Raw genomic sequence first — 15,962 nt, forward strand, 5'->3', positions numbered from 1 at the left:
ACGAGTATTGTGACGTCAGCGACATGTGCGTCTCATTTCGACTCGTGAATTTGCGATTATGAGTAAAATCAAATTAATAACCTGTATGTGCGAGTATAATAATGCAAAAATGAATCCACCAAAATATTTCGTAATAATAATAACAATTATGATTTTATTTTTTCATGAAAGATACAAGTGCTCGTCTTATTATTGAATGCTTTTTATTTAGCGGCATTTGCATGAATTTATGTAAACTTTATGTGAGTGAAAATGATATGGTCTACAGTGAAAATAGTATAAATAGATAGTATAGCGTAAATGGAAAGTAGTATCAAGCTATCAAGTTGAAGCACCCAATAACGTATGTACCTAGAGATCCTAGAAGAGATTGGCATGAGTGGGCTACTTTGTGATTGGCTGGATACGAAATGGCGTAACCAATCAGTGATAACGAAACACGCGGACGAAGTGAAAACAGAAATTGGAGAAAAAAGCAAATATCCATTTTAGCATGACAGTTTATTCAAGAATGTCCATAATAAGTAAGCAACATAAACATAAAAATAATAAAATATAGAAACATAAACATACATATATATTATAAGCAAAACTATGGCAATGCAAAGAATAACATAAAATAAGATAATAGGAAACACGACTATGCATTTAATAATTAAATGAAATATAATTACTTAACTAATGAATGCATATATTGCCATAGTTTTGCTGTTAGAAACAGGTTTTTCTAGTCGTTCTAAATGACAACTCGTTTTAATTTTAAATTTAATAAAACGAATTTTAATTTTATTAGCCAAATTATGGCAACTTCTTAATGAGCTGCACTCAAGAGGTCTGTTCTTTTCAGCTGCACTGCTGAATTGGTGCAATAAGTTAGAGTGAGAAAAAATATACTTGTCTCACTTTAACGTATTGCACTAGTTCAGCAGTGCAGCTGAAAAGAACAGACCTTAGGTCTGTTCGCGTTACTCACACTTTTTGCACTCATGTCTCTTCATCTTTTTCTCTATAACATCCATTTATGTATCTATCTCATTCTAAGTACAAAAAGTTCTAGAGATTTCAGGTGACGCGAACAAACCTTTTGGCCACCGCGTTGCCGCGTTACCACGTCCTGTGGGCATGAGCCATTTATGAATACCGGCCAGAGAATTGAATTTCGACCTATGGAAAGCAATGCATACGTTCACAATAATGCATTATTGGGTGCTTTCCAATTGTTTGACACATCTTAGCACAAACATACACAAAAGCATTTTATTGGCTATATATTATCTAAAAAATCTTACAAGATAATATATAGCCAATAAAATGCTTTTGTGTCAAGATGTGTAAAGCCCGGTGTCCATGATGCTAGAAATCGATCCGAGATCTCTATCCGAGAAATGTGTGGCCAATCAACTTGCACTTTTACGGAAAAGCTGTAAGTTGATTGGCTACATATTTCTCGGATCGAGATCTCGAACCGATTTCTAGCACCGTTCCTCTCGGATTGTGCATGCGCCCTAAGGCAGACAAAATAACTAGTCCGTTTATAGTCTGCTATATGCTGCTGTCAAAATTATTCGTTTACTCGTGTACGTGTAAGATTAGTAAAACCAAGTCAATCTATAAGCGAGACTGAGTTACACGGTGGATACTCTGTAAAACGGCTATTTGCAATATTTTACCACATCACGTATTAAAAATGCGGTATTAGCTGGTGAACAACATTTATGTGACATTTCTGTAGTTCTCCTTTTCTTTACATACATACAGAGTAAACCATGTTAAACATCATAAATTTTTGTTATCGTTCTCGTTTTTATTAAATATTCATTTTTTCGAGTTCCACATATTCATATACGTAATAATGCAAGATATTATCATGCAGTAATCTTATTCATTTTGCATTTCTGCTTTGTTATTTTTTATCAAATAATTATATTTTATTGCTCAGAAAATATTGCAGTTATAATATAAACAATATGTAATTACAGTATTTACAAATGTTTGCAAATGATGTAACAATGAAGCTAAACTTTTGGCTCTTTTAATATCTCGCTTTTTCCTTCTTATTTCAGGATCTTATTAGACTTTTAACTGTAAATATGTTCTGAAGAAAAGATGCCATCGGAAATCAATGCCACAAACAGTACCTCCGAACAAGAGGAGAATGCGGAAAAGTCTAACGAGCAGTCTGCCACAGTAATAACTTTTTCCATATGTTAAGATTCAAATATATCTGTGAAATATATAAATACTAATCCATCAAGCATTAATAGTGATAAATCTTCTCAGATATCGGATATTCGAGCTAAATTCTTCAACTCGATCAAACATGATGCAGTCTCATCGATGAGTACCAGTTCCTTAATGGAAAATAACTTGCTGGAACCAGAAAGTTCCTGCATCCAAAATGAAACAAGGAGTTAGTATAGTTTCTGTACTATATAATTGCTTATATTTGAGTGGATCAAACCTGGCAAATGTCGATGTTCAGACATGAGACTTTCTGACTGAAGCAACTGTGTGCTAACAGGATTTGTTAGACTTTGAAAACACAGTTATCGCTCTAATTAGAATCTATATAAGTCGATGAATAAATTATATTCGCTGCGAGAAATGTCACCCTAGCCAGGGTTCGAACCTGGAGCCTCCCTCATACTGTGCGGGCGTCTAAAACATAGTTATCACTCTAATTAGAATCTATATAAATCAATGAATAAATTATATTATTTTAAAAGTCCAACAAATCAAATTTGATCCACTAAAATATAAGCAATTTTAATGACTAACTGGCGATTTAATAATTTCTATAGTACTTATATGATATTATATATAGTTATACATCTTCCTCAAATCTTTTAAAAATAATAATAATAATACAAACAAATGATAATATAAATCTTTAATTACTTAATTAATTAATTAAATTTATAAATCTTTAATTTTCAGATACAACATTTGAGAATAAAGATGCACCTTTGGAAATCGCAGACACGCCGACGTTGTCCAAACAAATTGTCAAGAATAATGACGCTGATGCAACCATGAGCGACGTCATGGTACAAAATTCAAATAAACAGTCAAGTTTCTTCGTTCATAGAAATTTATTCCGGGAAAATTATTTTTTAACGGAGAACGTTCCTGAAATTCATTGCAGTACTTCCGAATTAAGAACATGTTCTAGTGATCACTCGGACGGCGAGAATCCTGGCCGTGAGAAAAGTCGTATCGATATGGAGGAACAAGAGCGTGAGCCAGTAACTGAGAATCTGTGTAATAACAACGATAATACGTTGGACGCTAATCACAAATCGGCGGAGATAATGTCTTTGCATACTTGCAACCAATCTTCGAGAAACGATATTTCCGTTATAAGCGCATGCAGCAATGTAACGAGTAATTCATTGGAAGTATCTGGCGATGAAGATAAGCACTTTAGTACAGACTACAACGTTAACTCGTTAGTGAACGGTTTAACATCCTTGCACTTATCTAAAGAATTGTTGGATTCGCAGAACGTGTCAATTCCAGTAAATTATAGCGATATAAATAACGATGCGAAGTTGTCTTTGGATAATAACAATAAAAGCGTACTTGAAAATATGATCGATGAGAATGAATTATCTGCTTCGTCCGAGTGCGCTTACAAGGAAACGCCCGTGTTGCAAAGCATGGAGTGCATCTCGTCACGCTATAATGACTGTGCGAACACGAGTAAGTTTAAACTGCCAATCTTGGAGGAAGCCTCTAAAACTGCCAATATAAATCAACAAGCTGAGGTGGAGGAGAACGCGGTAGCGCTTTTGGATTCGTCATTTACTAGGCAAGATCAATTGGAAAAAGTTCGTTGTCTGGATTTGGAACCTCGTTCATCAAACAGTAGCGAAGAAAGTAATTCGGATATAGAGTTCCAGCACGCAACTACGAATCACAATAATACCAAAGTAAGTTATTTATTTTATTTCGAAAATTTATTTGAAGATTAAATATTTTTGTTTTACCAATATTGAATAAACAGTTATTCTTAATTGATTTATCAAGATTGGATGAAGAAAAATCATATACTGATAAATTAGAAAAACAAGTAAAATAATTAAAAATTAAATGTTTTAACGCCACTATAATATTATTAACAATTAAATTACTACTTATTAAATTAAAATAATTGCTTGAAATAATTTTATAATACTTCCTTTACTCATTAAACATTTTTGTGTCTAGTCCATAGTCCGAAAAAAGTAACCAAGAGAGATATAAAAATAAAAATGTAGATATATATATATATATATATATATAATAAATTTGTTTTTATTTTAGAGACAATGCGCACCTAATGGAGCTATAACGAAGGAAGGAGTAGAATATTATCAGCTGTGGCGCAGTACAGGTGGTCAATCATCTCCAGACTCTTTATACGAGACTCTCTATCCAATGCCACCGCCGCTACCACCAAGAATGACGCATCGGCCTCTACACAGAAGTAACGCTTTATCCAGTGGCGCGCCGGAATTACCAAAACGGTATCCCCACAGACACCCCACGCCTCTACATCCTGAAGATTGTTTCGGATTTGAGATCGTGGACGTTGACGAAACTTCGAATCTAAAGGTTGAAAAATCGTCATATTCGATTATTATACTTCCAATGCATATTTTTGTATTTAGATTGCATAATGTTGTTGATCGTGTAACATTTCAGTTAAGGACAGCAGTTACAAAGAGTATCGCGTTATTAAGTTCGCCCCAGTTGCACAGGCAGCGAGATCACAGGCAACCACAGGAATCATTAGTTAACCAATTGGAATGTCCGCCTACACCCACGCATCGGCCCAAACCCTTATGTCCATTGCCCATATGCCAAACGTCAAACGTATCTTTATCCTCGGAAGAACCTTTACCGCCATGTAAGCGAATCAACATAGACTGTTGGAAACTTTATTATCACTAGTTAATAGCAAATTCTTCGCTTTTCTTGATCTTGTTTAGAGCCGAAAATGTTATTACTGACTTATTATAATAAGCTTAAAATGGAAAGCATTTAAAATCAGTTAATTACATCATCTAAAGCAGAGGTGTCCAACCTTTTGTCTTCCCTGAGTCACGTTGGAAGAAGAATTGTCTTGGGCCGCATATAAAATACACAAACACTAACGACAGCTGATGAGCAAAAAACGGGTCAGGTGCATAATTTTCGTGATATCCGCCAGCACAGATAAGCAAAAAAGTCCTCACATAGTAATCTTAATTATGCGGCGCCCCGTTCGAAGAGTCTTTTAAAATCGTCGAGTAGGTCCCAAGTTTGCGATCACTAATACAGAAAATGTACATATCTAAGTAATAAAACTTCATTAATTTTTTGTTACAAAAGAAAGAGGGCAACATAAAACTAGTGGGATATTCGAGAAACTAATGCATCAATATCTGCAATCGAGTTACAAAAAAAGATCATAAAAATCTCATGATGTTTTAAGTAAGTTTACGATTTTTTATTGGGCCGCATTCGTAGCCATCCTGGGCCGCGGGTTGGACAAGCCTATAATAGATTCTTTCATTTGAGAATATCTTCGTTAAGAGCAACGCATTGTGCCTGAGTACTTTTGAAGACTTAATTGACCAGTTTTAAATCCATTTGATTTAAGCCGTTAACGCGCCTTTAAATTTTAAATTTAAAAAACATTGAAAGTATGGTATTTAAATTTTCTTCTTTGGTCTCAAGAATTTGCTATTAACGAACAGAGTTTAAGACGCTATCTTCCATATTTGTATTTTATTTATTTATTTATTGTATGTTATTTGAGTAACATTTTATTCACGATTTTCATAATCAATCATTATAAACATTCAGCATGGGAAGCGAGGATAGACAGCCATGGTCGGATATTCTACATAGACCACATCAATCGAACCACAACGTGGCAGAGACCGAGCCTAACGATGCGCAACATCGGTTGCGATCTACAAAGACAGCAATTAGACAGACGTTATCAGAGTGTACGACGAACCATCTCACGATCTGACCACATAAATCGTGAAGGCAATTCGAACCGTAATCCCTTCGAGAGTACCGATCGACAGAGCGATTGTACCGATAGAAGCGAATCTGAACCATTCGACATTACCACGATACCACCAGTATTATTTCTGACACGGCCCGACTTTTTCACTATGTTGCACAACAACACGGATGCCATGGAGCTGTATAACGGTAATCCGAGCTTGAAGCACATGATTAGCAAGGTCAGGAGGGATCCAATAGTCTTTCTAAGATACGAGCATAATAGAGACCTAGTTGCCTTAATCAATTTCTTTGCTGACACGAGCAAGGAACTTCCAAGGGGATATGAATCGAAGCTTGACAGAACGGGCAAGGTACGTTTTCAATTGTGAATCATCGAATTAATCGGGAAAGAGAGATAAATATAAATAAATAAATAAAGATAGTGTGCCTCTGATTGAGAAATATATGTGTTTATATAATATTAAGTTAATTACATATCACTATAAATTAATTATAAATGACAATATTGTAGAATTTCATGTAACATCTGAAAAATCAAATAACCATTAAATTATGATTTCAGAGATTTTTTATATGTCACGCCAGAAAAGCTACGTCGTTTATTGACCCACGGTTACCTACGGAAGCAGCTCATATACGAACGTTACTAGACGAGGCGCCCGTTCCACCGCCTAGGCCGCAACAGTCGTCCGTGACTGCTGCTCCTGACATACCCGTGGCCTACAATGATAAGGTGGTCGCTTTCCTACGTCAGCCTAACATAATGGATATTCTGAAGGAGCGGCATTCCGCGTTAGGCCAAAACATCGCACTTCGCGAGAAGGTCAACACCATAAGAGTCGAAGGGACCATAGCGTTGCAGAGATGGGGTCACGATGTTCCTTTGGCGTTATTGCTGAGGTAGGAAACGGGTACAAGATATACATATAACTGTAATAAATTTCAGGAAATCTTTCAGAATTCTTATCCTGACTGTTTGGACAGCTGGAATGTCATCGACAAGTTTCTCTCATCGGAATTTTAGAAATAGAAAGCCAAATCAGATAAACTATGTACCCAAAACTACTTTTCATTTCCATATCTTAAAATTCCGATGAAAGGAACTTGCTAAGACATTTCGGTCCTCTAAACAGCTGTAACAGGCATTTTCGAATTCTAAAAATGAGAACTTTAGAGAACTATCCATAAATTAATCATGTCCAATTGATCTATGTCTACTAGCCCGTTCAAAATAATATAAGATAGTGCAATTATGAACAGAAATTAGCGAAATTTGGATGGGAATAACAACACGAAAAATCACGATAAGCTTTATTTTTTTTTCAGTTTCAAGGATAAGGCATCTACTTTAAGATACCGTTGTTGGATTTTTATTTTACAATTCCCGCTCTTTTATTCTCTCAAAAGTGAAGATGTGTTCTTCATAGTAAAAATGCATATTTCAGTGTGTACAGGGTGTCCCATAACTCTTCATTAATATTTCAGAGGGTGAAAGAGGGTCGAATATTGTACAAAAGTTCGTTTTCCGATTTTGGCTCAGATCATTATTTACCGAGTTATTAGCAGTTAAAGTTGTCTAAAGCCCGTTCAATCAGACTACGTATTAGAGATTGGAGATTGCGAATTGGAGATTGGAATTTGACCAATCAAAACAAAGCAGATCAAGATTCCAATCTTCAATTCGCAATCCAATCTCCAATACGTAGTCTGATACGGGTTTAATCAGACGGTGCGCGATCGGAGTACGCAGAGGCATAGCATGCTATGGGACCCTTCGCGCTTACCTTTCCTCGGTTAAAATTCTATTTTAATTTTTCTTATTTTCTTATAACAAATAAATCAATAAATCGATAGACAAATAAATAAATAAATGAATGAATAAAAAATAAAGAAAGATACAGAAATTATGTATCCAATTTCTGTATGTTCTGTATGTTCTGATTGTTTTTTATTCTTCTTTGTTATACATACAAGATGTGCAGTCGATGCATATTTTTATAATTTCTAAATTAGAAGGATTTATATGCACGAAGAAAGTATACTTTCATTTTTTTTTCCTGAGAATAGCTTTTCCTTTCACCAGCTGCTCGATAGATTAAACTTTAATCTTTTGAAAAGGAGTGAAGATGGTAAGAGACAAAATCGGCCGAAAAGTGCAAATCGGGGACAGGCCTGGATTAAAGTATAAAATGATGCCAAATATTTCGAAGATTGATGTTATATGTTTATTATTGTTTTTTGTAAATAAAGGCAATTTCTTCTCAATTTCTTTAAAAAAGGACCGAATTAATTTGCGTTCTCATACGTAGCACATTTCACAACGAACTTAATACTTTTTGGATGAATAATTGTTTTCATATTATAACGTTTTTCGAATTAATATGAATCTATAAAATTCGAATTCTATCTAAAGAAATCTACTACTAAGCGCGCAAACTTTCGTTGCTTTAATCGACTAATATAAAATATTTCCTGAAAGCTATTGGTTCGTACTTTAGTATCTTTTTTGCTTTCGATTTAATTTTGTCACAATGCGGTGACTCTAGTCAGATTGACTCTGGTTTGACACTGAGCTACAAAAAGTTGGAAAATAAATAGAAAGGAACTATATAGTCATTTGTGTAACTTCTACTCACAGACCAATCTATTAATCTAATCTAACTCACAATCAATTATTGGAGAGTGCAATATAGCAATAAAGATATAAATAAATAAATATTCATTTCTTTTTTTATTACTTTAATAAATAAATATTCATTTTTTTATCACTTTTTGTTGATAATTTTCGTATAATCGTTACTTAATAGTTTGAAAAGCGCCTTTAATGAATTATATAAATAATAAAAATTAGATTAATCGTGAATATTATATTATAATATATTAACAAATTTTGTATGTGTGCATATGTGCTGCTGCTTTATTACAGAAAATTATTAATTTCCTCTGTTACTTCGTATTAGTCACTAATATTTACAATTTTATATTATACATATAATTAATTTCTGCGCATGACACCACTTTCCATTTATGTCATTTTTATTGCAAACTTTCCCTTTCCCCTCCCTCTCCTTCTTCCCTGATATCTTTACATCCTCACCTCTTTTTCTGCTCTTCTTCTTCTCTTTACCCTCCCTCGTTCCTCTTTCTTTTCGTTCCTTTTTTTCGCCTCCTTCTATTTTCTTTTTTTCTTTTCTCTACGTGCATGCATGTGTACAAAAAGTATAAAAACAGATATAAAAAACGGATAGAGAAAAAGAATTTTCTATAAATGTTATGTGTCATACATGATACTGTTTCATTGCAGTTTATTCGAGCAAGAAATAATGTCATATGTACCTGGTAGTATGGGTAGATCGCCTCTTGGCAGCCCACATGCATCACCCGGGCTGACAAGAGCTTCTGCTCGAACCCCAGCACCGTATAGGAGGGATTTTGAAGCTAAACTTCGTACTTTCTATCGGAAACTGGAAAGCAAAGGCTACGGACAAGGCCCGGGTAAATTAAAGTATGTCTCATGTTTCAAATAAAAAATATAACATCTGCAAATTAATCTGAATCTGCAAATTAATTTCATGCTATTCAGAGATTCATTTATAAGAAATGGAAAATTTATAGAAATTTGAATTTTGTGTTCTGTGAGGTTTTATGATTAATATAAAAAATTATAAATAAAAATATCATAGTTAAATCTGCAGTAGTTTCTAGAATTAAAGGGTAAAGAGCACCGAATTAATTTACAGATTTAAGACAGAGAGTACAAAAAGTATTCGTACAAAAAAACTTCTTCAAGAAATGCCTTTTAAGTAAATAGATATTAATTATAAAAAGTTATTGATAATGAATATAATAAATAATAATATAGTCCTCAAAATTATTGTAATAAAAAAAATTAATAAAATTGAGATATGTATTTATTAATAATTATCAGAAAAGAAGGATTGTAATATTTCGATATAGAAAATTTAATACACAAAAAATAGTTTGATGTAGAAAAAAAGTGATAGTAATGATAGTAATAATATAGAAAAAGCTCTTGTGTAATTAAACAATTTAACATTACTGTCACGAATACATTTGTTCTCGTACGGAATTGTTTTTTATTTATATTAGAATTGTGCATTCTGCTTGTTATTTAAACGGTCTTTAAACGGCAAATAATATCAGTTTTTACATTATTCGTGGAGATAAAGCTAAAAAGAAATAATGTGGAAAAGCGAAGAATTAGTAAATTATTGTATACATTCAGTTTATTTAAGTCAGTATAAATTTTTTTGAACAATTTGCTCAGCTTGTTGATAAATTTCAATCGACGCTTTAATCAATAAATGATTGTTTTTGTAAGAGAAATAATTAAAAATAACCGATCACAATCACAAATCTTTAATGAGGATATCAAGACCACTATACGTTTTACTAATAAATTGTTTATAATAAACTAAGGATTTAAAAACGTATACGAAAAAAATTATGATTTAACTCGAAAAACGCAATGTATATGATGTTTTCATTAATATAATTTGAAATTTACACTGCAAAAATGGATGATCGTGTTGTCAGAAAAAAGTTTGGATGAATGCTATTAATCATAGAATAAATTCAAGTTTTAAAGCATATTGCATACAAATGTGTTTTTTTGATAAGTGGCAATAAGGTATTGTCATATTTAACGTTAAGATTAATAACACAGACATGCTAACGCTTTGAAATTTTGTACTATAGTTGAAACGTCAAGCTTCACTCATCAAGAGATAAGCACTACAAGAAAAAATTTTTTAAAATCAGTCTCCCCTCCCCCCCCCCTCCCAAGTTTGGAGAGGTCGTATATAGATAGCGACCAATAGTTGACCAATGAATGAGGGAAACAATGAAAAAAGTAAAGACGAATTCAATCGACCAATTAAGTTTAAAAAGGATAGTGACTTCAAGTATGTGGTTTTTAAAACGAAGCAATGAGTTTTGTATTTATAATGTACCGAAACAATTACTCATGCACTCAATGACCGAATTGCAATACCATTTTTGATACACATTTAGCATATAATATATGTGTACTTTTTAAAATGAAATTTAAAAAGGATTTTTTATAAAAAAATATAAATTTGTTTCATCGCTTAGCATATGAATTTTGGTGCAATAAGTGTATTGAAGGCTACAAGATGTAATTAATATCAGATATCCTACAAAATATTATTTTAATAAATTATACAAAATACTAATAAATTATAACATATTAATTATTAAAATAAAAGTACGAATACTTTTTGCATACCAAAAAACATATAATTTTTCTTCGATTAGTATAATAAGATAATATATTAAAATGTTAAGAAATATGATATTTATCATGTTCACCATTAAATAATTAATTGTTAAATTGTTAATGTTTATTTTCTAAATTTTCTAAATCCTTAAAAATAATTTTGCCTGTAGGAATACTGTTTATATAAATATATGACTATAAATATAAAGATATTTATATAAATATGTAAATATGTTTGTAAGATTGAATATATTTGAAGAAACATTTTGATGCAGGTTGCATATCAGAAGAGAACACTTACTCGAGGACGCCTTCACGCGTATAATGGCTGCGTCGAAGAAAGATCTGCAGAAGGGTAAACTAGTAGTGATTTTCGATCACGAGGAGGGATTGGATTACGGTGGCCCATCCCGGGAATTTTTCTTCCACTTATCACGCGAGCTGTTCAATCCGTATTATGGACTGTTCGAGTACTCGGCTAACGACACTTATACAGTACAGATCTCACCGATGTCGGCTTTCGTAGACAATTATCACGATTGGTTCAGATTCTCGGGCAGAGTTCTGGGCTTGGCATTGGTCCATCAGTATTTGCTTGATGCATTTTTTACAAGGCCGTTTTACAAGGCGCTCTTAAGGATACCGGCAAGCCTGAGTGATTTGGAGAGTCTAGACCAAGAGTTCCATCAGAGCTTAATGTGGATTAAGGAAAAGGACATAAGTATCGAGCCGCTGGAGCTAACTTTTTCGGTAACGGAAGAGCTGCTGGGCCGAGTCGCCGAGCGCGAATTGAAGCCAGGCGGCAGAAATATTGCGGTCACTGAGAAGAACAAGAAGGAATACCTCGAGAGAGTGGTACGCTGGCGTCTGGAACGTGGCGTCGCGGAACAAACTGAATCGCTAGTGCGCGGCTTCTACGAGGTAGTGGACCCGCGTTTGGTGTCGGTTTTCGACGCTCGGGAATTGGAACTGGTCATTGCGGGCGCAGCTGAGATCGACCTTAACGATTGGCGAACGCATACCGAATATCGGAGTGGCTATCACGACGCGCATCCGGTGGTGGAATGGTTCTGGAGTAGTATAAGCCGATTCACCAACGAGCAACGTTTGAGACTGTTGCAATTCGTTACTGGCACTTCAAGCATTCCATACGAGGGTTTTGCAGCTCTACGAGGTTCAACGGGACCGAGAAAATTTTGTATCGAGAAATGGGGAAGGCCAAATAGTTTGCCAAGGTACTTGATAGTCTTACAATTAGCACTATTCTAAAGCTTAAAACTGCCAAATTCTGTAATTAAGAAATACAAACATAAAAATTGGAAAATTAATTTTTGTTTATCATATAAATTATTTGTTATTTATATATAAGTAGACAAAATTATGAAATTATAGAACAAATATCTAAACTCAAAGTATATTAATTTACATAAAAATGAATGGAACGATATAATATACATCAAGAATCTATATTTAGAAGAATAATGAAATAATTAAACATATCAGAAATAGGAAAAAATATAATATTACATCAGTGAATATAACAATTTATTCAATTACTGCATTATGGCAAACATTCTTCTATATTTCTATTTTTCATTTTTTTTATTAAGTCGGTGCATAAGTTCTTGCCGATGAGTGGATGAATGGATGAATGGATCGCTTTAAAAGATGACTCCTTCTTTCGACGTGGCATTCGCATGTTGGCGGAAAGATGGGGAAAAAGTAGTAAAAAATACTTTGATTGATTTATGCTGCATCAATTGTTTTATTTTAATAAAAAAAATTGTAGACTCGGCAAGAACTTATGCGCCGACCTAATATATTAAAAAAAGGAAATTATTTACGATTCTTTATTTCTTGTTTCAGGGCTCATACATGTTTTAATCGCTTGGATCTCCCACCGTATCCTACACCCGAGATTTTGTACGAGAAATTGCTGTTGGCTGTGGAAGAGACAAATACATTCGGTATAGAATAAAGTGACGTTTTATTAAATATAAAATTATCGAAAGTTTATACAATTGATAGAAAATCATAACAAGTTGCACTCTCGCTAAGAAAAGTAGAGCAAAATTTTCTATAAACTTAGCAGCGCTTGTAAATCTTGTGTTTTTAGTATTTCCATTTATCGAATCAAATTGTGTAGCTGACATAGTGATAAATTATAACTTAAAGATATTGCAATCTGTTGGAATTTTCCTATAATTTACAATGTAAATTTATAATATGAAATAGTAATAGTAAAAATAGAATATTTTTTTCTTCAAACCTTCAGCACTGGAATTTAATCTTAGAAGTTCACAATCTTTTCAGTTTATCTACGATATAATTTTCGGTTTTCTATGATCACTACATACATACTTTGAGAGGTCTTGCAAATTTTATTCTCTTCTCTCTTTCAGTTTTCGTATGTGCGTATGTGCGTATGTGCGTGCGTGCGCGTGTATGATGAAGCTAATTTTAAATTTAATTACTTTTAAATTTTCATGATTACACGCACATACAAGGAATTATGTTTTGTTTTTAGGCTATTTTTGTAATTTAATTTAATAAAAATAAGGTTATTTTTTTAAGCTTTTTTTTAAGCTTTCAATGTTTTTTTATTGGGTTATATGTTTTTATGTAAATTTGAAGTTTTTAAGTCCTGCAGTATCTGGGACAAACAAAACATTCTAACGATTATTTATTATTCTAATAATACATACTTGTGGACTTCTAAGATTAATGAAATTAAGTTGAAAAAATTTAAGAAAAAATTGTACTTCTATCCATGATAGAAGTAGGGGTGAAGTATCTCGGAGATAGGCACACACTCGCACTTGCAGTCTATACAGTGACAGTAGGCTGCCTGAAAAATAGATGATGAATTCTTAGTGGCTGAAGCTGGGCTCCTTCACCGCGACAAGGTGATTCTCTACGAAGTGGAAAACTCCCCCAGTACTTGGAAAAAGCCACAAAGCGGACAATTGCGATCCTGTCGGGAATCGAAGGATCGAATCTGGATTTCTGATATTATGAGTCAAGCACTCGGCATCAGCTGCCATTCGCAACTTACGCTATTACTGTCACTGTATTGCCTGATTAGCAGACAAGTATAAACTGCGACTCGAAAGATGACGTAAACTTCCTCGCAAGTTGGTAGACCGACTATGTTCTAGTAGACTATGAATTAATTCTGAGCGGCCATATCCCCGAGGGTTGTATTGTGACGTTACTATTGCAACTATTACCATCGTTACTATCGCTACTATTACTGCTCTTATTTATTCTTAATATTATAACTGCTATCACTTATCATTATTACTGTCAATAATAATAATTATAATAATAATAATGTGTTGTTACAATTCTGGTTTTTATTATTAGTATATCATAAAGAACTACGTATGATAGTAACACATTTTTTTTAATCTTTTAAAAAACAAAAAATTTTAATAAAGTTTCGTGACCGTAAAAAGGGCTCCAAGGAGCCCGGTGGTAACTGATATTATCGATTTTGAATGTTTTGAGGGTTTGAGGGAATTTTAGGACCCTAGACTAAATAATTACCCTTTTAAAGTATCATAAGTTATTATTATTATTTTATTTTTAAGCTATACAGATAAATTTCTGATAATAAACAGTGATCGGAAACATTATAATATATACCCTCGGTACATTCCAACGGTCGATAAAACAGTCGGATGTTGTATTACAATACTGAAAGAGAACTGCTACTTCTGTCTTTGTCGCACTACATGCATCCCTTGCGCAGTGATGGTAGATTCGGGCCGCGGCCAGCACGGAATAGGAGTGGAGGGGGTATGTCACGTGACGCTGCGTGACGCACACATCTATCGTCTCGTGTCCGTGAGCGCTCGGGATCTCGGGCAACTTCGAGGCTCGTTCAGGCTCGCTCGCGAAACATGCGACCAACGCTTTTGGCTCGTGGCTCGCTGCTCGCTGATCAGCTGATGTGCCGTACAATCGGCAGCTGTCAATTCTGTCAAATTCGTATCGATGAAACACGATGAAATAAATAACACCTTTAACGCCTTTTTGAGAATAGGATTTGTGTTATTTATTATATAATAAATAATGGATGAATATTATTATTAGAAAACATTATTAATATTGAAAAATAAAATAGCGCGCGCCTGTGTTGCTAGTAAAACTATACATAATTATATAGAACATATACAATTATGTATCAAAAATATGTCCATACATGTCCATACATACTTCCTTTCTCTTGTGTAATTTCTGATCACATATATGTAGAACAAATAATAAGAAAAATAATTGAAAAATAAGTAGAAAAGTACTTTGCGCATTGTCTTTTTGTAAAATTGTGATTTTGTATAATTGTGACATAATTGTGAGATAATATTTCATACATCATCATATATAATCGTATATAACATGTTTCTAAATAGAAACATGTTCCTATTCTCCTAATTCTATTCTCAAAAAGGCGTTAAAGGTGTTATTTATTTCATCGTGTTTCATCGATACGAATTTGACAGAATTGGCAACTGCCGTATTGTACGGCACATCAGCTGATCAGTGAGCCGCAAGCCAAAGCGTTGGTCGCGTGTTTCGCGAGCGAGCCTGAATGAGCCCCGAAGTGCCCGAGATCCCGAGCGCTCACGGACACGAGACGATAGATGTGTGCGTCACGCAGCGTCACGTGACATACCCCCTCCACTCCTATTCC

The 15,962-nt window shown here is 33.8% G+C and overlaps 1 protein-coding gene and 1 long non-coding RNA gene across 9 annotated transcripts; both read left to right on the forward strand.

Moving 5' to 3' along the window:
• The first annotated feature begins 157 nt into the window (after nt 1-157).
• LOC105278553 (E3 ubiquitin-protein ligase HECW2) lies at nt 158-14,613 on the forward strand. Of its 8 annotated transcripts, none has more exons than XM_011337723.3 (11): nt 158-524; nt 2,064-2,187; nt 2,265-2,410; nt 2,938-3,932; nt 4,306-4,596; nt 4,687-4,891; nt 5,833-6,356; nt 6,569-6,906; nt 9,311-9,511; nt 11,542-12,501; nt 13,133-14,613. In XM_011337723.3, exons 2-11 carry the CDS (start codon nt 2,123-2,125, stop codon nt 13,242-13,244), a joined length of 3,837 nt encoding a protein of 1,278 aa, XP_011336025.2. In that variant the 5' UTR covers nt 158-524; nt 2,064-2,122; the 3' UTR covers nt 13,245-14,613. The 8 variants fall into 8 exon arrangements, with proteins under 8 accessions (XP_011336025.2, XP_011336022.2, XP_011336026.2 ...); XM_011337720.3 differs by having other exon boundaries at nt 159-524; nt 2,281-2,410; XM_011337724.3 differs by lacking the exon at nt 158-524 and adding an exon at nt 1,491-1,577.
• LOC113562347 lies at nt 4,898-5,418 on the forward strand. The gene is made up of 2 exons (XR_003406867.1): nt 4,898-5,273; nt 5,356-5,418. It is a non-coding gene; the product is annotated as an uncharacterized LOC113562347 (long non-coding RNA).
• Nucleotides 14,614-15,962: the final 1,349 nt, after the last annotated feature.

This window comes from Ooceraea biroi, chromosome 8 (genome assembly GCF_003672135.1).
Source record: "Ooceraea biroi isolate clonal line C1 chromosome 8, Obir_v5.4, whole genome shotgun sequence".
In the NCBI taxonomy this organism is placed as follows: domain Eukaryota; kingdom Metazoa; phylum Arthropoda; class Insecta; order Hymenoptera; family Formicidae; genus Ooceraea; species Ooceraea biroi.